Here is a 21,768-nt window from a genome sequence, read left to right as displayed (position 1 = left end):
CCCCTGTTCCAGGTGTGATCTTGCTGCTGATTGGTTCTGTTAAGTCATGTGACCTCTGTTCCAGGTGTGATCTTGCTGCTGGTTGGGTCTGTTAAGTCATGTGACCTCTGTTCCAGGTGTGATCTTGCTGCTGATTGGGTGTGTTAAGTCATGTGACCCCTGTCCCAGGTGTGATCTTGCTGCTGATTGGGTGTGTTAAGTCATGTGACCTCTGTTCCAGGTGTGATCTTGCTGCTGATTGGGTGTGTTAAGTCACGTGACCTCTGTTCCAGGTGTGATCTTGCTGCTGATTGGGACTGTTAAGTCATGTGACCTCTGTTCCAGGTGTGATCTTGCTGCTGATTGGGTGTGTTAAGTCATGTGACCTCTGTTCCAGGTGTGATCTTGCTGCTGATTGGGTGTGTTAAGTCACGTGACCTCTGTTCCAGGTGTGATCTTGCTGCTGATTGGGACTGTTAAGTCATGTGACCTCTGTTCCAGGTGTGATCTTGCTGCTGATTGGGTGTGTTAAGTCACGTGACCTCTGTCCCAGGTGTGATCTTGCTGCTGATTGGGTGTGTTAAGTCATGTGACCTCTGTTCCAGGTGTGATCTTGCTGCTGCTGGACCGACTGAGGAAGCTGCGGTGGGAACAGATGTGGAGACTGACAGCAGAGAGAGAACTGATGAGCATGTTGTCTACATCACTGGCTGACCAGGTAACACACACACAATCATAAACACACTTGGTATTGAACTACTTGAAGTTCACCATTAAAACGGATTGTCACATTTCAGACGTCAGCATTTCGTGGTAATGAAACACCAAGGATTTTATTTAAGAGTTGCTGCCAGCTCATATTAATGACCGGCATGTTTACCATGTTGTCATTTAGATGTTCACTAAATAAAGTTCTGGAATGTATTGTAGTTCTGGAATGTATTGTAGTTCTGGAATGTATTGTAGTTCTGGAATGTATTGTAGTTCTGGAATGTATTGTAGTTCTGGAATGTATTGTAGTTTGGTGTTTTAGTGTTCCGTTCAACTCTCCAATCAGCTGTCCCCTCCTCTTTACCACTCCGTTCATTATGAGGATAACAACAAGCTTTATAATGTCTCCTATTAGGAGAATATACATGGTCTCTGAACCAGCAAGATCTCAGTCAGAGAGAACCTAGTCCAACACTGTCTCTGAACCTTCAAGATCTCAGTCAGAGAAAACCTAGTCAAATACTGTCTCTGTTAGAGCAAGATCTCAGTCAGAGAGAACCTGGTCCAACACTGTCTCTGTTAGAGCAAGATCTCAGTCAGAGAGAACCTAGTCCAACACTGTCTCTGAACCAGCAAGATCTCAGTCAGAGAGAACCTAGTCCAACACTGTCTCTGAACCAGCAAGATCTCAGTCAGAGAGAACCTAGTCCAACACTGTCTCTGAACCAGCAAGATCTCAGTCAGAGAGAACCTAGTCAAATACTGTCTCTGAACCAGCAAGATCTCAGTCAGAGAAAACCTAGTCCAACACTGTCTCTGTCAGAGCTTCTATTAAAGAAAGCCCTTGAAGTGTCTGGCAGCAGCTATTGTATTTGAGGATTGTTCTTAAATGAGAGATTTAATCGTACAGACATAGCCACACTGATAACATTACAGCGAATGTGATAGAAACATTATAACATTTACCTGATTTATTTGATATTAATAATGAACTAATAGTAAGAAATGTCTGTTGTATTAAATGCTGTGTGTCTGTAAAGGGATGCGTTCCACTCTAGCTTCCAGAGTTGACAACGACTTGGTGATAAAGACCCACAGCCCCGCATTTCATAGGCAGGATGTGGTGTCTGTGACTGGAGACAGAGATGAGACTGGAGACAGAGATGAGACTGGAGACAGAGATGAGACTGGAGACAGAGATGAGACTGGAGACAGAGATGAGACTGGAGACAGAGATGAGACTGGAGACAGAGATGAGACAGAGATGAGCCTGGAGACAGAGATGAGCCTGGAGACAGAGATGAGACAGAGATGAGACTGGAGACAGAGATGAGACTGGAGACAGAGATGAGACTGGAGACAGAGATGAGACAGTCGGTAGAGCATGGCGCTTGCAACGCCAAGCGTCGTGGGTTCGATTCCCGCTGGGGCCACCCATATGTAAAAGTAGTGGCCCCAGCCGACTTGTAAGTCGCTTTGGACAAAAGCGTCTGCTAAATGGGATATATTATATATTATGAGCCTGGAGACAGAGATGAGCCTGGAGACAGAGATGAGACTGGAGACAGAGATGAGACTGGAGACAGAGATGAGACTGGAGACAGAGATGAGACTGGAGACAGAGATGAGACTGGAGATGAGACTGGAGACAGAGATGAGACTGGAGACAGAGATGAGACTGGAGACAGAGATGAGACTGGAGACAGAGATGAGACTGGAGACAGAGATTGGAGATGAGATAGAGATAAGACTGGAGACAGAGATTGGAGATGAGATAGAGATAAGACTGGAGACAGAGATGAGACAGAGATGAGCCTGGAGACAGAGATGAGCCTGGAGACAGAGATGAGCCTGGAGACAGAGATGAGACTGGAGACGGAGATGAGACTGGAGACAGAGATGAGACTGGAGACAGAGATGAGACTGGAGACAGAGATGCGATAGAGATGAGACTGGAGACAGAGATGAGACAGAGATGAGACATAGATGAGACTGGAGACAGAGATGAGACTGGAGACAGAGATGAGACTGGAGACAGAGATGAGACTGGAGACAGAGATGATACAGAGATGAGACTGGAGACAGAGATGAGACTGGAGACAGATGGGACTGGAGACAGAGATGGGACTGGAGACAGAGATGAGACTGGAGACAGAGATGAGACTGGAGACAGAGATGAGACTGGAGACAGAGATGAGACATAGATGACTGGAGACAGAGATGAGACAGAGATGAGACTGGAGACAGAGATGAGACTGGAGACAGAGATGAGACTGGAGACAGAGATGAGACTGGAGACAGAGATGAGACTGGAGACAGAGATGATACAGAGATGAGACTGGAGACAGAGATGAGACTGGAGACAGATGGGACTGGAGACAGAGATGGGACTGGAGACAGAGATGAGACTGGAGACAGAGATGAGACTGGAGACAGAGATGAGACTGGAGACAGAGATGAGACAGAGATGAGTCTGGAGACAGAGATGAGACTGGATACAGAGATGAGACTGGAGACAGAGATGAGACTGGAGACAGAGATGAGACTGGAGACAGAGATGAGACTGGAGACAGAGATGAGACAGAGATGAGACTGGAGACAGAGATGAGACTGGAGACAGAGATGAGACTGGAGACAGAGATGAGACAGAGATGAGACTGAAGACAGAGATGAGACAGAGATGAGCCTGGAGACAGAGATGAGCCTGGAGACAGAGATGAGCCTGGAGACAGAGATGAGCCTGGAGACAGAGATGAGCCTGGAGACAGAGATGAGCCTGGAGACAGAGATGAGACTGGAGACAGAGATGAGACAGAGATGAGACTGGAGACAGAGATGAGACAGAGATGAGACTGGAGACAGAGATGAGACTGGAGACAGAGATGAGACAGAGATGAGACTGGAGACAGAGATGAGACTGGAGACAGAGATGAGACAGAGATGAGCCTGGAGACAGAGATGAGCCTGGAGACAGAGATGAGACTGGAGACAGAGATGAGACTGGAGACAGAGATGAGACTGGAGACAGAGATGAGACTGGAGACAGAGATGAGACAGAGATGAGACTGGATACAGAGATGAGACTGGATACAGAGATGAGACTGGATACAGAGATGAGACTGGAGACAGAGATGAGACTGGAGACAGAGATGAGACTGGAGACAGAGATGAGACTGGAGACAGAGATGAGAATGGAGACAGAGATGAGAATGGAGACAGAGATGAGACTGGAGACAGAGATGAGACAGAGATGAGCCTGGAGACAGAGATGAGCCTGGAGACAGAGATGAGCCTGGAGACAGCGATGAGACTGGAGACAGAGATGAGACTGGAGACAGAGATGAGACTGGAGACAGAGATGAGACTGGAGACAGAGATGAGACTGGAGACAGAGATGAGACAGAGATAAGACTGGAGACAGAGATGCGATAGAGATGAGACAGAGATGAGACAGAGATGAGACAGAGATGAGACAGAGATGAGACATAGATGAGACAGAGATGAGACAGAGATGAGACATAGATGACTGGAGACAGAGATGAGACAGAGATGAGACTGGAGACAGATATGAGACTGGAGACAGAGATGATACAGAGATGATACAGAGATGAGACAGAGATGAGACTGGAGACAGATGGGACTGGAGACAGAGATGGGACTGGAGACAGAGATGGGACTGGAGACAGAGATGAGACTGGAGACAGAGATGAGACAGAGATGAGACTGGATACAGAAATGAGACTGGATACAGAGATGAGACTGGATACAGAGATGAGACTGGATACAGAGATGAGACTGGAGACAGAGATGAGACTGGAGACAGAGATGAGACTGGAGACAGAGATGAGACTGGAGACAGAGATGAGACTGGAGACAGAGATGAGACTGGATACAGAGATGAGACTGGATACAGAGATGAGACTGGAGACAGAGATGAGACTGGAGACAGAGATGAGACTGGAGACAGAGATGAGATTGGAGACTGAGATGAGACAGAGATGAGACTGGAGACAGAGATGAGACAGAGATGAGCCTGGAGACAGAGATGAGACTGGAGACAGAGATGAGACTGGAGACAGAGATGAGACTGGAGACAGAGATGAGACTGGAGACAGAGATGAGACAGAGATGAGACTGGAGACAGAGATGAGACAGAGATGAGACTGGAGACAGAGATGAGACTGGAGACAGAGATGAGACTGGAGACAGAGATGAGACAGAGATGAGACTGGAGACAGAGATGAGACAGAGATGAGCCTGGAGACAGAGATGAGCCTGGAGACAGAGATGAGCCTGGAGACAGAGATGAGACAGAGATGAGACTGGAGACAGAGATGAGACTGGAGACAGAGATGAGACTGGAGACAGAGATGAGACTGGAGACAGAGATGAGACAGAGATGAGACTGGAGACAGAGATGAGACAGAGATGAGCCTGGAGACAGAGATGAGCCTGGAGACAGAGATGAGCCTGGAGACAGAGATGAGACAGAGATGAGACTGGAGACAGAGATGAGACTGGAGACAGAGATGAGACTGGAGACAGAGATGAGACTGGAGACAGAGATGAGACAGAGATGAGACTGGAGACAGAGATGAGACTGGAGACAGAGATGAGACTTGAGACAGAGATGAGACTGGAGACAGAGATGAGACTGGAGACAGAGATGAGACTGGAGACAGAGATGAGACTGGAGACAGAGATGAGACTGGAGACAGAGATGAGACTGGAGACAGAGATGAGATTGGAGACAGAGATGAGATTGGAGACAGAGATGAGACAGAGATGAGACTGGAGACAGAGATGAGACAGAGATGAGCCTGGAGACAGAGATGAGCCTGGAGACAGAGATGAGCCTGGAGACAGAGATGAGCCTGGAGACAGAGATGAGCCTGGAGACAGAGATGAGACTGGAGACAGAGATGAGACTGGAGACAGAGATGAGACTGGAGACAGAGATGAGACTGGAGACAGAGATGAGACTGGAGACAGAGATGAGACTGGAGACAGAGATGAGACTGGAGACAGAGATGAGACTGGAGACAGAGATGAGACAGAGATGAGACTGGAGACAGAGATGAGACAGAGATGAGACTGGAGACAGAGATGAGACTGGAGACAGAGATGAGACTGGAGACAGAGATGAGACAGAGATGAGACTGGAGACAGAGATGAGACTGGAGACAGAGATGAGACTGGAGACAGAGTTAGTCTGGAAGAGTTTCAGAACAATCGAGGGATTAGACAGCTTCCCTGTCTCATCATCCTGGCATCTGGGAAACGAAGCCGGGTTGGGGGTACAACAACATCCTGTGTAGATAGCCAGCAGAGGAACCAAGGTGTCTTGATGATCAGCATGGGAGGGGTGGAACCAGCCATGACTAAGCATTCTTTTAGATGTCCTCTATAAGATCTCTGGTTTTCATTATCAGGTTTGGCTGATCGGCCCAACAGTCCAGAGTGGTGGCTTGACTCGTCTCATTATTGGCATAATTAATCGATAATGAATAAAGATGATTGTTTGAAGAAATGACAAAGTCTCTATCGGTATGAATTTCCACAACGGTGCCAAGACAGTGTCTATTTCACCTATGGTCTGTGAGGTCTGGTCTCTATCTGTTATCTTACACTAAGGTCTGATCTGTAAGGTCTGGTCTCTATCTGTTATCTACACTAAGGTCTGATCTGTAAGGTCTGGTCTCTGTTTCTGTTATCTACACTAAGGACTGATCTGTAAGGTCTAGTCTCTATCTTTTATCTACACTAAGGTCCAATCTCTCTATCTGTTATCTACACTAAGGTCTGGTCTCTATCTGTTATCTACACTAAGGTCTGATCTTTTTGTCTGTTATCTACACTAAGGTCTGATCTCTCTATCTGTTATCTACACTAAGGTCTGATCTCTCTATCTGTTATCTACACTAAGGTCTGATCTCTCTATCTGTTATCTACACTAAGGTCTGAACTCTATCTGTTATGTACTCTAAGGTCTGATCTGTGTGTGTGTCTGCAGGACATCTTCAACGCCGTGATCAAACAGAACCCCTTCCTGGTTCACCAGCTGCCCTGCTTCTGGAACGTTCAGCTGTCAGACCACACCCGCTCTGAGAAGTGCTACAAGGATGTTTCAGACCTCAAGGTGAGTTGAGCATCTCACACACAGATGGCAGCTGTTTCCACACACCCTCTTTGTCCGTTGTGTGTGTGTGCGTGTGTGTGTGTGTGTGTGTGTGTGTGTGTGTGTGACAGCAGAGTAATGTCGGCATCATGCCCCCTGCTCCTTCCAGATGCTTCTACTCTCTCTGACTGGCCTGTCATCTCTCTCTGTCTCTCTGACTGGCCTGTCATCTCTCTCTGTCTCTCTGACTGGCCTGTCATCTCTCTCTGTCTCTCTGACTGGCCTGTCATCTCTCTCTGTCTCTCTGTCTGGCCTGTCATCTCTCTCTGTCTCTCTGACTGGCCTGTCATCTCTCTCTGTTTCTCTGTCTGGCCTGTCATCTCTTTCTGTCTCTCTGAGTGGCCTGTCATCTCTCTCTGGCTCTCTGAGTGGCCTGTCATCTCTCTCTGGCTCTCTGACTGGCCTGTCATCTCTGTCTCTCTGTCTGGCCTGTCATCTCTCTCTGTCTCTCTGACTGGCTTGTCATGTCTCTCTGTCTGGCCTGTCATCTCTGTCTGTCTCTCTGAGTGGCCTGTCATCTCTCTCTGTCTCTCTGACTGGCCTGTCATCTCTCTCTGTCTCTCTGAGTGGCCTGTCATCTCTTTCTGTCTCTCTGACTGGCCTGTCATCTCTCTCTGTCTCTCTGACTGGCCTGTCATCTCTTTCTGTCTCTCTGACTGGCCTGTCATCTCTTTATGTCTCTCTGACTGGCCTGTCATCTCTCTCTGTCTCTCTGACTGGCCTGTCATGTCTCTCTGACTGGTCTGTCATCTCTTTCTGTCTCTCTGACTGGCCTGTCATCTCTCTCTGTCTCTCTGACTGGCCTGTCATCTCTCTCTGTCTCTCTGACTGGCCTGTCATCTCTCTCTGTCTCTCTGACTGGCCTGTCATCTCTTTCTGTCTCTCTGACTGGCCTGTCATCTCTTTCTGTCTCTCTGACTGGCCTGTCATCTCTTTCTGTCTCTCTGACTGGCCTGTCATCTCTTTCTGTCTCTCTGACTGGCCTGTCATCTCTCTCTGTCTCTCTGACTGGCCTGTCATGTCTCTCTGACTGGCCTGTCATCTCTCTGTCTCTCTGACTGGCCTGTCATCTCTCTCTGTCTCTCTGTCTGGCCTGTCATCTCTCTGTCTCTCTGACTGGCCTGTCATCTCTCTCTGTCTCTCTGACTGGCCTGTCATCTCTCTCTGTCTCTCTGACTGGCCTGTCATGTCTCTCTGACTGGTCTGTCATCTCTTTCTGTCTCTCTGACTGGCCTGTCATCTCTCTCTGACTGGCCTGTCATCTCTTTCTGTCTCTCTGACTGGCCTGTCATCTCTTTCTGTCTCTCTGACTGGCCTGTCATCTCTTTCTGTCTCTCTGACTGGCCTGTCATCTCTCTCTGTCTCTCTGACTGGCCTGTCATCTCTCTCTGTCTCTCTGACTGGCCTGTCATCTCTCTCTGTCTCTCTGACTGGCCTGTCATCTCTTTCTGTCTCTCTGACTGGCCTGTCATCTCTTTTTGTCTCTCTGACTGGCCTGTCATCTCTTTCTGTCTCTCTGACTGGCCTGTCATCTCTCTCTGTCTCTCTGACTGGCCTGTCATGTCTCTCTGACTGGCCTGTCATCTCTCTGTCTCTCTGACTGGCCTGTCATCTCTCTCTGTCTGGCCTGTCATCTCTCTCTGTCTCTCTGACTGGCCTGTCATCTCTCTCTCTGTCTCTCTGACTGGCCTGTCATCTCTCTCTGTCTCTCTGACTGGCCTGTCATCTCTTTCTGTCTCTCTGACTGGCCTGTCATCTCTCTCTGTCTCTCTGACTGGCCTGTCATCTCTCTCTGTCTCTCTGACTGGCCTGTCATCTCTCTCTGTCTCTCTGACTGGCCTGTCATCTCTTTCTGTCTCTCTGACTGGCCTGTCATCTCTTTCTGTCTCTCTGACTGGCCTGTCATCTCTCTCTGTCTCTCTGACTGGCCTGTCATCTCTCTCTGTCTCTCTGACTGGCCTGTCATCTCTTTCTGTCTCTCTGACTGGCATGTCATCTCTTTCTGTCTCTCTGACTGGCCTGTCATCTCTTTCTGTCTCTCTGACTGGCCTGTCATCTCTTTCTGTCTCTCTGACTGGCCTGTCATCTCTCTCTGTCTCTCTGACTGGCCTGTCATGTCTCTCTGTCTGGCCTGTCATCTCTCTCTGTCTCTCTGACTGGCCTGTCATCTCTCTCTGTCTCTCTGACTGGCCTGTCATCTCTTTCTGTCTCTCTGACTGGCATGTCATCTCTTTCTGTCTCTCTGACTGGCCTGTCATCTCTTTCCGTCTCTCTGACTGGCCTGTCATCTCTTTCCGTCTCTCTGACTGGCCTGTCATCTCTTTCTGTCTCTCTGACTGGCCTGTCATCTCTCTCTGTCTCTCTGACTGGCCTGTCATCTCTTTCTGTCTCTCTGACTGGCCTGTCATCTCTTTCTGTCTCTCTGACTGGCCTGTCATCTCTTTCTGTCTCTCTGACTGGCCTGTCATCTCTCTCTGTCTCTCTGACTGGCCTGTCATGTCTCTCTGACTGGCCTGTCATCTCTCTCTGTCTGGCCTGTCATCTCTCTCTGTCTCTCTGACTGGCCTGTCATCTCTCTCTGTCTCTCTGACTGGCCTGTCATCTCTCTCTGTCTCTCTGACTGGCCTGTCATCTCTCTCTGTCTCTCTGACTGGCCTGTCATCTCTCTGTCTCTCTGACTGGCCTGTCATCTCTTTCTGTCTCTCTGACTGGCCTGTCATCTCTCTCTGTCTCTCTGACTGGCCTGTCATCTCTCTCTGTCTCTCTGACTGGCCTGTCATCTTGCTGTCTCTCTGACTGGCCTGTCATCTCTCTCTGTCTCTCTGACTGGCCTGTCATCTCTCTCTGTCTCTCTGACTGGCCTGTCATCTCTTTCTGTCTCTCTGACTGGCCTGTCATCTCTTTTTGTCTCTCTGACTGGCCTGTCATCTCTTTCTGTCTCTCTGACTGGCCTGTCATCTCTCTCTGTCTCTCTGACTGGCCTGTCATGTCTCTGTCTCTCTGACTGGCCTGTCATCTCTGTCTCTCTGTCTGGCCTGTCATCTCTCTCTGTCTCTCTGACTGGCCTGTCATCTCTTTCTGTCTCTCTGACTGGCCTGTCATCTGTCTCTCTGACTGGCCTGTCATCTCTCTCTGTCTCTGACTGGCCTGTCATCTCTCTCTGTCTCTCTGACTGGCCTGTCATCTGTCTCTCTGACTGGCCTGTCATCTCTTTCTGTCTCTCTGACTGGCCTGTCATCTCTTTCTGTCTCTCTGACTGGCCTGTCATCTGTCTCTCTGTCTCTCTGTCCCCCTCCTTCTCTCTCCCCCACTACAAGTGATTCATTGGAACTTGTTGTGAAGAACAGGCACTTTCAGGAACCTCTATCTAACCATCTCACTCTATGCCTCTCTTTCTTTCCCTCTTCCTCCCTCCTCTCCTCTCTTCCTCCCTCCCTCTCTCCCCCTCTCTCTCTCCCCCTCCCTCTCTCCCCCTCTCTCCTCCCTCCCTCCCCCCTTCCTCCCTCCCTCCTCTCTTCCTCCATCCCTCTCGCATCTCTTCCTCCCTCCCTCTCTCCTCCCTTCCTCTCTCCCCCTTCCTCCCTCTCTCCTCCCTTCCCCCGTCCCCCTTCCTCCCTCCCTCTCCCTCCCCCTTCCTCCCTCCCTCTCTCCCCCTTCCCCCTCCCCCCCCCCTCGCTCCCCCTTCCCCCTCCCTCCCCCTCGCTCCCCCTTCCTCCCTCCCCCCCTCCCTCCCTCCCTCCCTTCCCCCCCTCCCCCTCCCTCCCTCCCTTCCCCCTCCCTCCCTCCCTTCCCCCCCCCTCCCTCTCCCCTCCCTCCCTCTCCCCTCCCTCCCTCTCCCTCTTCCTGCCTCACTCTCTTCCTCCCTCCTCCTCCCTCCCCTCCCCCTCCCTCCCTCCTCCCCCTCCCTCCCTCCCCCTCCCTCCTTTCCCCCTCCCCCCCCTCCCTCGCCCCCTCCCTTCCTCCCTCCCTCGCCCCCATGCCCCCCCCCCTCCCTTCCTCCCTCCCTCGCCCCCATGCCCCCCCCCCCTCCCTTCCTCCCTCCCCCTCCTCCCCTACAGGTGATCCATTGGAACTCTCCTAAGAAGCTGAGAGTGAAGAACAAGCATGTGGAATTCTTCCGGAACCTGTACCTCACCTTCCTGGAGTACGACGGGAACCTTCTGAGACGAGAACTCTTCGGCTGCCCCAGCGAGACAGACCACAACAGTGAAGACGTAGGTCCACCGATACTGATCTAGAGTCAGTTTAAATACAGCCCTGAGAAGGTAGGTTCTGCCCCAGCGAGACAGACCACAACAGTGAAAACGTAGGTCCACCGATACTGATCTAGAGTCAGTTTAAATACAGCCCTGAGAAGGTAGGTTCTGCCCCAGCGAGACAGACCACAACAGTGAAGACGTATGTGGAACTATACTGATCTAGAGTCAGTTTAAATACAGTCCAGTCCAGCTCCATGTCTAGTTCCCTGTATCCATCCCAGCTCCATGTCTAGTTCCCTGTATCCCTCCCAGCTCCATGTCTAGTTCCCTGTATCCCTCCCAGCTCCATGTCTAGTCCCCTGTATCCCTCCCAGTCCAGCTCCATGTCTAGTTCCCTGTATCCCTCCCAGCTCCATGTCTAGTTCCCTGTATCCCTCCCAGTCCAGCTCCATGTCTAGTTCCCTGTATCCCTCCCAGCTCCATGTCTAGTTCCCTGTATCCCTCTCAGCTCCATGTCTAGTTCCCTGTATCCCTCCCAGCTCCATGTCTAGTTCCCTGTATCCCTCCCAGCTCCATGTCTAGTTCCCTGTATCCCTCCCAGCTCCATGTCTAGTTCCCTGTATCCCTCCCAGCTCCATGTCTAGTTCCCTGTATCCCTCCCAGCTCCATGTCTAGTTCCCTGTATCCCTCCCAGCTCCATGTCTAGTTCCCTGTATCCCAGTCCAGCTCCATGTCTAGTTCCCTGTATCCCTCCCAGCTCCATGTCTAGTTCCCTGTATCCCTCCCAGCTCCATGTCTAGTTCCCTGTATCCCAGTCCAGCTCCATGTCTAGTTCCCTGTATCCCTCCCAGCTCCATGTCTAGTTCCCTGTATCCCAGTCCAGCTCCATGTCTAGTTCCCTGTATCCCTCCCAGCTCCATGTCTAGTTCCCTGTATCCCTCCCAGCTCCATGTCTAGTTCCCTGTATCCCAGTCCAGCTCCATGTCTAGTTCCCTGTATCCCTCCCAGCTCCATGTCTAGTTCCCTGTATCCCAGTCCAGCTCCATGTCTAGTTCCCTGTATCCCTCCCAGCTCCATGTCTAGTTCCCTGTATCCCTCCCAGCTCCATGTCTAGTTCCCTGTATCCCTCCCAGCTCCATGTCTAGTTCCCTGTATCCCAGTCCAGCTCCTTGTCTAGTTCCCTGTATCCCTCCCAGCTCCATGTCTAGTTCCCTGTATCCCAGTCCAGCTCCATGTCTAGTCCCCTGTATCCCTCCCAGCTACATGTCTAGTTCCCTGTATCCCTCCCAGCTACATGTCTAGTCCCCTGTATCCCTCCCAGCTCCATGTCTAGTCCCCTGTATCCCTCCCAGCTCCATGTCTAGTTCCCTGTATCCCTCCCAGCTCCATGTCTAGTTCCCTGTATCCCAGTCCAGCTCCATGTCTAGTTCCCTGTATCCCTCCCAGTCCAGCTCCATGTCTAGTCCCCTGTATCCCTCCCAGCTCCATGTCTAGTTCCCTGTATCCCTCCCAGCTCCATGTCTAGTTCCCTGTATCCCTCCCAGCTACATGTCTAGTTCCCTGTATCCCTCCCAGCTCCATGTCTAGTCCCCTGTATCCCTCCCAGCTCCATGTCTAGTTCCCTGTATCCCTCCCAGCTCCATGTCTAGTTCCCTGTATCCCAGTCCAGCTCCATGTCTAGTTCCCTGTATCCCTCCCAGTCCAGCTCCATGTCTAGTCCCCTGTATCCCTCCCAGCTCCATGTCTAGTTCCCTGTATCCCTCCCAGCTCCATGTCTAGTTCCCTGTATCCCTCCCAGCTCCATGTCTAGTTCCCTGTATCCCTCCCAGCTCCATGTCTAGTTCCCTGTATCCCTCCCAGCTCCATGTCTAGTTCCCTGTATCCCTCCCAGTCCAGCTCCATGTCTAGTTCCCTGTATCCCTCCCAGCTCCATGTCTAGTTCCCTGTATCCCTCCCAGCTCCATGTCTAGTTCCCTGTATCCCACCCAGCTCCATGTCTAGTTCCCTGTATCCCTCCCAGCTCCATGTCTAGTTCCCTGTATCCCTCCCAGCTCCATGTCTAGTTCCCTGTATCCCTCCCAGCTCCATGTCTAGTTCCCTGTATCCCTCCCAGCTCCATGTCTAGTTCCCTGTATCCCTCCCAGTCCAGCTCCATGTCTAGTTCCCTGTATCCCTCCCAGCTCCATGTCTAGTTCCCTGTATCCCTCCCAGCTCCATGTCTAGTTCCCTGTATCCCTCCCAGCTCCATGTCTAGTCCCCTGTATCCCTCCCAGCTCCATGTCTAGTTCCCTGTATCCCTCCCAGCTCCATGTCTAGTTACCTGTATCCCTCCCAGTCCAGCTCCATGTCTAGTTCCCTGTATCCCTCCCAGCTCCATGTCTAGTTCCCTGTATCCCAGTCCAGCTCCATGTCTAGTTCCCTGTATCCCTCCCAGCACCATGTCTAGTCCCCTGTATCCCTCCCAGCTCCATGTCTAGTTCCCTGTATCCCTCCCAGCTCCATGTCTAGTTCCCTGTATCCCTCCCAGCTCCATGTCTAGTTCCCTGTATCCCTCCCAGCTCCATGTCTAGTTCCCTGTATCCAGTCCAGCTCCATGTCTAGTTCCCTGTATCCCTCCCAGCTCCATGTCTAGTCCCCTGTATCCCTCCCAGCTCCATGTCTAGTTCCCTGTATCCCTCCCAGCTCCATGTCTAGTTCCCTGTATCCCTCCCAGTCCAGCTCCATGTCTAGTTCCCTGTATCCCTCCCAGTCCAGCTCCATGTCTAGTTCCCTGTATCCCTCCCAGCTCCATGTCTAGTTCCCTGTATCCCTCCCAGCTCCATGTCTAGTTCCCTGTATCCCTCCCAGCTCCATGTCTAGTTCCCTGTATCCCTCCCAGCTCCATGTCTAGTCCCCTGTATCCCTCCCAGTCCAGCTCCATGTCTAGTCCCCTGTATCCCTCCCAACTCCATGTCTAGTTCCCTGTATCCCAGTCCAGCTCCATGTCTAGTTCCCTGTATCCCTCCCAGCTCCATGTCTAGTTCCCTGTATCCCTCCCAGCTCCATGTCTAGTCCCCTGTATCCCTCCCAGCTCCATGTCTAGTTCCCTGTATCCCTCCCAGTCCAGCTCCATGTCTAGTTCCCTGTATCCCTCCCAGCTCCATGTCTAGTTCCCTGTATCCCAGTCCAGCTCCATGTCTAGTTCCCTGTATCCCTCCCAGCACCATGTCTAGTCCCCTGTATCCCTCCCAGCTCCATGTCTAGTTCCCTGTATCCCTCCCAGCTCCATGTCTAGTTCCCTGTATCCCTCCCAGCTCCATGTCTAGTTCCCTGTATCCCTCCCAGCTCCATGTCTAGTTCCCTGTATCCCTCCCAGCTCCATGTCTAGTTCCCTGTATCCCTCCCAGCTCCATGTCTAGTTCCCTGTATCCAGTCCAGCTCCATGTCTAGTCCCCTGTATCCCTCCCAGCTCCATGTCTAGTTCCCTGTATCCCTCCCAGCTCCATGTCTAGTTCCCTGTATCCCTCCCAGCTCCATGTCTAGTCCCCTGTATCCCTCCCAGCTCCATGTCTAGTTCCCTGTATCCCTCCCAGCTCCATGTCTAGTTCCCTGTATCCCTCCCAGTCCAGCTCCATGTCTAGTTCCCTGTATCCCTCCCAGTCCAGCTCCATGTCTAGTTCCCTGTATCCCTCCCAGCTCCATGTCTAGTTCCCTGTATCCCTCCCAGCTCCATGTCTAGTTCCCTGTATCCCTCCCAGCTCCATGTCTAGTTCCCTGTATCCCTCCCAGCTCCATGTCTAGTCCCCTGTATCCCTCCCAGTCCAGCTCCATGTCTAGTCCCCTGTATCCCTCCCAGCTCCATGTCTAGTTCCCTGTATCCCAGTCCAGCTCCATGTCTAGTTCCCTGTATCCCTCCCAGCTCCATGTCTAGTTCCCTGTATCCCTCCCAGCTCCATGTCTAGTCCCCTGTATCCCTCCCAGCTCCATGTCTAGTTCCCTGTATCCCTCCCAGTCCAGCTCCATGTCTAGTTCCCTGTATCCCTCCCAGCTCCATGTCTAGTTCCCTGTATCCCAGTCCAGCTCCATGTCTAGTTCCCTGTATCCCTCCCAGCACCATGTCTAGTCCCCTGTATCCCTCCCAGCTCCATGTCTAGTTCCCTGTATCCCTCCCAGCTCCATGTCTAGTTCCCTGTATCCCTCCCAGCTCCATGTCTAGTTCCCTGTATCCCTCCCAGCTCCATGTCTAGTTCCCTGTATCCCTCCCAGCTCCATGTCTAGTTCCCTGTATCCCTCCCAGCTCCATGTCTAGTTCCCTGTATCCAGTCCAGCTCCATGTCTAGTCCCCTGTATCCCTCCCAGCTCCATGTCTAGTCCCCTGTATCCCTCCCAGCTCCATGTCTAGTCCCCTGTATCCCTCCCAGTCCAGCTCCATGTCTAGTTCCCTGTATCCCTCCCAGCTCCATGTCTAGGTCCCTGTATCCCTCCCAGCTCCATGTCTAGTTCCCTGTATCCCTCCCAGCTCCATGTCTAGTCCCCTGTATCCCTCCCAGCTCCATGTCTAGTTCCCTGTATCCCTCCCAGCTCCATGTCTAGTTCCCTGTATCCCTCCCAGCTACATGTCTAGTTCCCTGTATCCCTCCCAGCTCCATGTCTAGTCCCCTGTATCCCTCCCAGCTCCATGTCTAGTTCCCTGTATCCCTCCCAGCTCCATGTCTAGTTCCCTGTATCCCTCCCAGCTCCATGTCTAGTCCCCTGTATCCCTCCCAGTCCAGCTCCATGTCTAGTCCCCTGTATCCCTCCCAGCTCCATGTCTAGTTCCCTGTATCCCAGTCCAGCTCCATGTCTAGTTCCCTGTATCCCTCCCAGCTCCATGTCTAGTTCCCTGTATCCCTCCCAGCTCCATGTCTAGTCCCCTGTATCCCTCCCAGCTCCATGTCTAGTTCCCTGTATCCCTCCCAGTCCAGCTCCATGTCTAGTTCCCTGTATCCCTCCCAGCTCCATGTCTAGTTCCCTGTATCCCAGTCCAGCTCCATGTCTAGTTCCCTGTATCCCTCCCAGCACCATGTCTAGTCCCCTGTATCCCTCCCAGCTCCATGTCTAGTTCCCTGTATCCCTCCCAGCTCCATGTCTAGTTCCCTGTATCCCTCCCAGCTCCATGTCTAGTTCCCTGTATCCCTCCCAGCTCCATGTCTAGTTCCCTGTATCCCTCCCAGCTCCATGTCTAGTTCCCTGTATCCCTCCCAGCTCCATGTCTAGTTCCCTGTATCCAGTCCAGCTCCATGTCTAGTCCCCTGTATCCCTCCCAGCTCCATGTCTAGTCCCCTGTATCCCTCCCAGCTCCATGTCTAGTCCCCTGTATCCCTCCCAGTCCAGCTCCATGTCTAGTTCCCTGTATCCCTCCCAGCTCCATGTCTAGGTCCCTGTATCCCTCCCAGCTCCATGTCTAGGTCCCTGTATCCCTCCCCGCTCCATGTCTAGTCCCCTGTATCCCTCCCAGCTCCATGTCTAGTTCCCTGTATCCCTCCCAGCTCCATGTCTAGTTCCCTGTATCCCTCCCAGCTACATGTCTAGTTCCCTGTATCCCTCCCAGCTCCATGTCTAGTCCCCTGTATCCCTCCCAGCTCCATGTCTAGTTCCCTGTATCCCTCCCAGCTCCATGTCTAGTTCCCTGTATCCCAGTCCAGCTCCATGTCTAGTTCCCTGTATCCCTCCCAGTCCAGCTCCATGTCTAGTCCCCTGTATCCCTCCCAGCTCCATGTCTAGTTCCCTGTATCCCTCCCAGCTCCATGTCTAGTTCCCTGTATCCCTCCCAGCTCCATGTCTAGTTCCCTGTATCCCTCCCAGCTCCATGTCTAGTTCCCTGTATCCCTCCCAGCTCCATGTCTAGTTCCCTGTATCCCTCCCAGTCCAGCTCCATGTCTAGTTCCCTGTATCCCTCCCAGCTCCATGTCTAGTTCCCTGTAGCCCTCCCAGCTCCATGTCTAGTTCCCTGTATCCCACCCAGCTCCATGTCTAGTTCCCTGTATCCCTCCCAGCTCCATGTCTAGTTCCCTGTATCCCTCCCAGCTCCATGTCTAGTTCCCTGTATCCCTCCCAGCTCCATGTCTAGTTCCCTGTATCCCTCCCAGCTCCATGTCTAGTTCCCTGTATCCCTCCCAGTCCAGCTCCATGTCTAGTTCCCTGTATCCCTCCCAGCTCCATGTCTAGTTCCCTGTATCCCTCCCAGCTCCATGTCTAGTTCCCTGTATCCCTCCCAGCTCCATGTCTAGTCCCCTGTATCCCTCCCAGCTCCATGTCTAGTTCCCTGTATCCCTCCCAGCTCCATGTCTAGTTCCCTGTATCCCTCCCAGTCCAGCTCCATGTCTAGTTCCCTGTATCCCTCCCAGCTCCATGTCTAGTTCCCTGTATCCCAGTCCAGCTCCATGTCTAGTTCCCTGTATCCCTCCCAGCACCATGTCTAGTCCCCTGTATCCCTCCCAGCTCCATGTCTAGTTCCCTGTATCCCTCCCAGCTCCATGTCTAGTTCCCTGTATCCCTCCCAGCTCCATGTCTAGTTCCCTGTATCCCTCCCAGCTCCATGTCTAGTTCCCTGTATCCAGTCCAGCTCCATGTCTAGTTCCCTGTATCCCTCCCAGCTCCATGTCTAGTCCCCTGTATCCCTCCCAGCTCCATGTCTAGTTCCCTGTATCCCTCCCAGCTCCATGTCTAGTCCCCTGTATCCCTCCCAGTCCAGCTCCATGTCTAGTCCCCTGTATCCCTCCCAGCTCCATGTCTAGTTCCCTGTATCCCTCCCAGCTCCATGTCTAGTTCCCTGTATCCCTCCCAGCTCCATGTCTAGTCCCCTGTATCCCTCCCAGCTCCATGTCTAGTTCCCTGTATCCCTCCCAGCTCCATGTCTAGTTCCCTGTATCCCTCCCAGTCCAGCTCCATGTCTAGTTCCCTGTATCCCTCCCAGTCCAGCTCCATGTCTAGTTCCCTGTATCCCTCCCAGCTCCATGTCTAGTTCCCTGTATCCCTCCCAGCTCCATGTCTAGTTCCCTGTATCCCTCCCAGCTCCATGTCTAGTTCCCTGTATCCCTCCCAGCTCCATGTCTAGTTCCCTGTATCCCTCCCAGCTCCATGTCTAGTCCCCTGTATCCCTCCCAGTCCAGCTCCATGTCTAGTCCCCTGTATCCCTCCCAGCTCCATGTCTAGTTCCCTGTATCCCTCCCAGCTCCATGTCTAGTTCCCTGTATCCCTCCCAGCTCCATGTCTAGTCCCCTGTATCCCTCCCAGCTCCATGTCTAGTTCCCTGTATCCCTCCCAGTCCAGCTCCATGTCTAGTTCCCTGTATCCCTCCCAGCTCCATGTCTAGTTCCCTGTATCCCAGTCCAGCTCCATGTCTAGTTCCCTGTATCCCTCCCAGCACCATGTCTAGTCCCCTGTATCCCTCCCAGCTCCATGTCTAGTTCCCTGTATCCCTCCCAGCTCCATGTCTAGTTCCCTGTATCCCTCCCAGCTCCATGTCTAGTTCCCTGTATCCCTCCCAGCTCCATGTCTAGTTCCCTGTATCCCTCCCAGCTCCATGTCTAGTTCCCTGTATCCCTCCCAGCTCCATGTCTAGTTCCCTGTATCCAGTCCAGCTCCATGTCTAGTCCCCTGTATCCCTCCCAGCTCCATGTCTAGTCCCCTGTATCCCTCCCAGCTCCATGTCTAGTCCCCTGTATCCCTCCCAGTCCAGCTCCATGTCTAGTTCCCTGTATCCCTCCCAGCTCCATGTCTAGGTCCCTGTATCCCTCCCAGCTCCATGTCTAGTTCCCTGTATCCCTCCCAGCTCCATGTCTAGTCCCCTGTATCCCTCCCAGCTCCATGTCTAGTTCCCTGTATCCCTCCCAGCTCCATGTCTAGTTCCCTGTATCCCTCCCAGCTCCATGTCTAGTTCCCTGTATCCCTCCCAGCTCCATGTCTAGTTCCCTGTATCCCTCCCAGTCCAGCTCCATGTCTAGTTCCCTGTATCCCTCCCAGTCCAGCTCCATGTCTAGTTCCCTGTATCCCTCCCAGCTCCATGTCTAGTTCCCTGTATCCCTCCCAGTCCAGCTCCATGTCTAGTCCCCTGTATCCCTCCCAGTCCAGCTCCATGTCTAGTTCCCTGTATCCCTCCCAGCTCCATGTCTAGTACCCTGTATCCCTCCCAGCTCCATGTCTAGTCCCCTGTATCCCTCCCAGCTCCATGTCTAGTTCCCTGTATCCCTCCCAGTCCAGCTCCATGTCTAGTTCCCTGTGTCCCTCCCAGCTCCATGTCTAGTCCCCTGTATCCCTCCCAGCTCCATGTCTAGTTCCCTGTATCCCTCCCAGCTCCATGTCTAGTTCCCTGTATCCCTCCCAGCTCCATGTCTAGTTCCCTGTATCCCTCCCTTTCCAGCTCCATGTCTAGTTCCCTGTATCCCTCCCAGCTCCATGTCTAGTCCCCTGTATCCCTCCCAGCTCCATGTCTAGTTCCCTGTATCCCTCCCAGTCCAGCTCCATGTCTAGTCCCCTGTATCCCTCCCAGTCCAGCTCCATGTCTAGTTCCCTGTATCCCTCCCAGCTCCATGTCTAGTACCCTGTATCCCTCCCAGCTCCATGTCTAGTCCCCTGTATCCCTCCCAGCTCCATGTCTAGTTCCCTGTATCCCTCCCAGTCCAGCTCCATGTCTAGTTCCCTGTATCCCTCCCAGCTCCATGTCTAGTCCCCTGTATCCCTCCCAGCTCCATGTCTAGTTCCCTGTATCCCTCCCAGCTCCATGTCTAGTTCCCTGTATCCCTCCCAGCTCCATGTCTAGTTCCCTGTATCCCTCCCAGTCCAGCTCCATGTCTAGTTCCCTGTATCCCTCCCAGCTCCATGTCTAGTCCCCTGTATCCCTCCCAGCTCCATGTCTAGTTCCCTGTATCCCTCCCAGCTCCATGTCTAGTTCCCTGTATCCCTCCCAGCTCCATGTCTAGTCCCCTGTATCCCTCCCAGCTCCATGTCTAGTTCCCTGTATCCCTCCCAGCTCCATGTCTAGTTCCCTGTATCCCTCCCAGCTCCATGTCTAGTTCCCTGTATCCCTCCCAGCTCCATGTCTAGTTCCCTGTATCCCTCCCAGTCCAGCTCCATGTCTAGTTCCCTGTATCCCTCCCAGCTCCATGTCTAGTCCCCTGTATCCCTCCCAGCTCCATGTCTAGTCCCCTGTATCCCTCCCAGTCCAGCTCCATGTCTAGTCCCCTGTATCCCTCCCAGCTCCATGTCTAGTTCCCTGTATCCCTCCCAGCTCCATGTCTAGTTCCCTGTATCCCTCCCAGCTCCATGTCTAGTTCCCTGTATCCCTCCCAGCTCCATGTCTAGTCCCCTGTATCCCTCCCAGCTCCATGTCTAGTTCCCTGTATCCCTCCCAGCTCCATGTCTAGTTCCCTGTATCCCTCCCAGCTCCATGTCTAGTTCCCTGTATCCCTCCCAGCTCCATGTCTAGTTCCCTGTATCCCTCCCAGCTCCATGTCTAGTCCCCTGTATCCCTCCCAGCTCCATGTCTAGTTCCCTGTATCCCTCCCAGCTCCATGTCTAGTTCCCTGTATCCCTCCCAGCTCCATGTCTAGTTCCCTGTATCCCTCCCAGCTCCATGTCTAGTTCCCTGTATCCCTCCCAGCTCCATGTCTAGTCCCCTGTATCCCTCCCAGCTCCATGTCTAGTTCCCTGTATCCCTCCCAGCTCCATGTCTAGTTCCCTGTATCCCTCCCAGTCCAGCTCCATGTCTAGTTCCCTGTATCCCTCCCAGCTCCATGTCTAGTTCCCTGTATCCCACCCAGCTCCATGTCTAGTTCCCTGTATCCCTCCAAGCTCCATGTCTAGTTCCCTGTATCCCTCCCAGCTCCATGTCTAGTTCCCTGTATCTCTCCCAGCTCCATGTCTAGTTCCCTGTATCCCTCCCAGCTCCATGTCTAGTCCCCTGTATCCCTCCCAGCTCCATGTCTAGTTCCCTGTATCCCTCCCAGCTCCATGTCTAGTTCCCTGTATCCCTCCCAGCTCCATGTCTAGTTCCCTGTATCTCTCCCAGCTCCATGTCTAGTTCCCTGTATCCCTCCCAGCTCCATGTCTAGTTCCCTGTATCCCTCCCAGCTCCATGTCTAGTCCCCTGTATCCCTCCCAGCTCCATGTCTAGTTCCCTGTATCCCAGCCCAGCTCCATGTCTAGTTCCCTGTATCCCAGCCCAGCTCCATATCTAGTTCCCTGTATCCCTCCCAGCTCCATGTCTAGTCCCTGTATCCCTCCCAGCTCCATGTCTAGTTCCCTGTATCCCAGCCCAGCTCCATGTCTAGTCCCCTGTATCCCTCCCAGCTCCATGTCTAGTCCCTGTATCCCTCCCAGCTCCATGTCTAGTTCCCTGTATCCCTCCCAGTCCAGCTCCATGTCTAGCCCCCTGTATCCCTCCCAGCTCCATGTCTAGTTCCCTGTATCCCTCCCAGCTCCATGTCTAGTCCCCTGTATCCCTCCCAGCTCCATGTCTAGTCCCCTGTATCCCTCCCAGCTCCATGTCTAGTCCCTGTATCCCTCCCAGCTCCATGTCTAGTTCCCTGTATCCCAGCCCAGCTCCATGTCTAGTCCCCTGTATCCCTCCCAGCTCCATGTCTAGTCCCCTGTATCCCTCCCAGCTCCATGTCTAGTCCCCTGTATCCCTCCCAGCTCCATGTCTAGTCCCCTGTATCCCTCCCAGCTCCATGTCTAGTTCCC

General features: G+C 52.7%; 1 protein-coding gene across 1 annotated transcript in view; it reads left to right on the top strand.

Annotated features, from left to right (window-relative positions):
* The window catches only part of large1 (LARGE xylosyl- and glucuronyltransferase 1), a 215,447-nt gene that overhangs the window by 156,812 nt on the left and 36,867 nt on the right, over nt 1-21,768 (top strand). Inside the window, exons 8-10 of the mRNA XM_064963116.1 lie at nt 585-697; nt 6,704-6,829; nt 10,927-11,082. Of these exons, the coding sequence (XP_064819188.1) occupies nt 585-697; nt 6,704-6,829; nt 10,927-11,082 (395 nt within the window). The remainder of the gene's footprint in view (nt 1-584; nt 698-6,703; nt 6,830-10,926; nt 11,083-21,768) is intronic.

Source organism: Oncorhynchus masou, unplaced genomic scaffold (genome assembly GCF_036934945.1).
Source record: "Oncorhynchus masou masou isolate Uvic2021 unplaced genomic scaffold, UVic_Omas_1.1 unplaced_scaffold_679, whole genome shotgun sequence".
In the NCBI taxonomy this organism is placed as follows: domain Eukaryota; kingdom Metazoa; phylum Chordata; class Actinopteri; order Salmoniformes; family Salmonidae; genus Oncorhynchus; species Oncorhynchus masou.
This window is presented reverse-complemented; position numbering and strand designations above follow the sequence as displayed.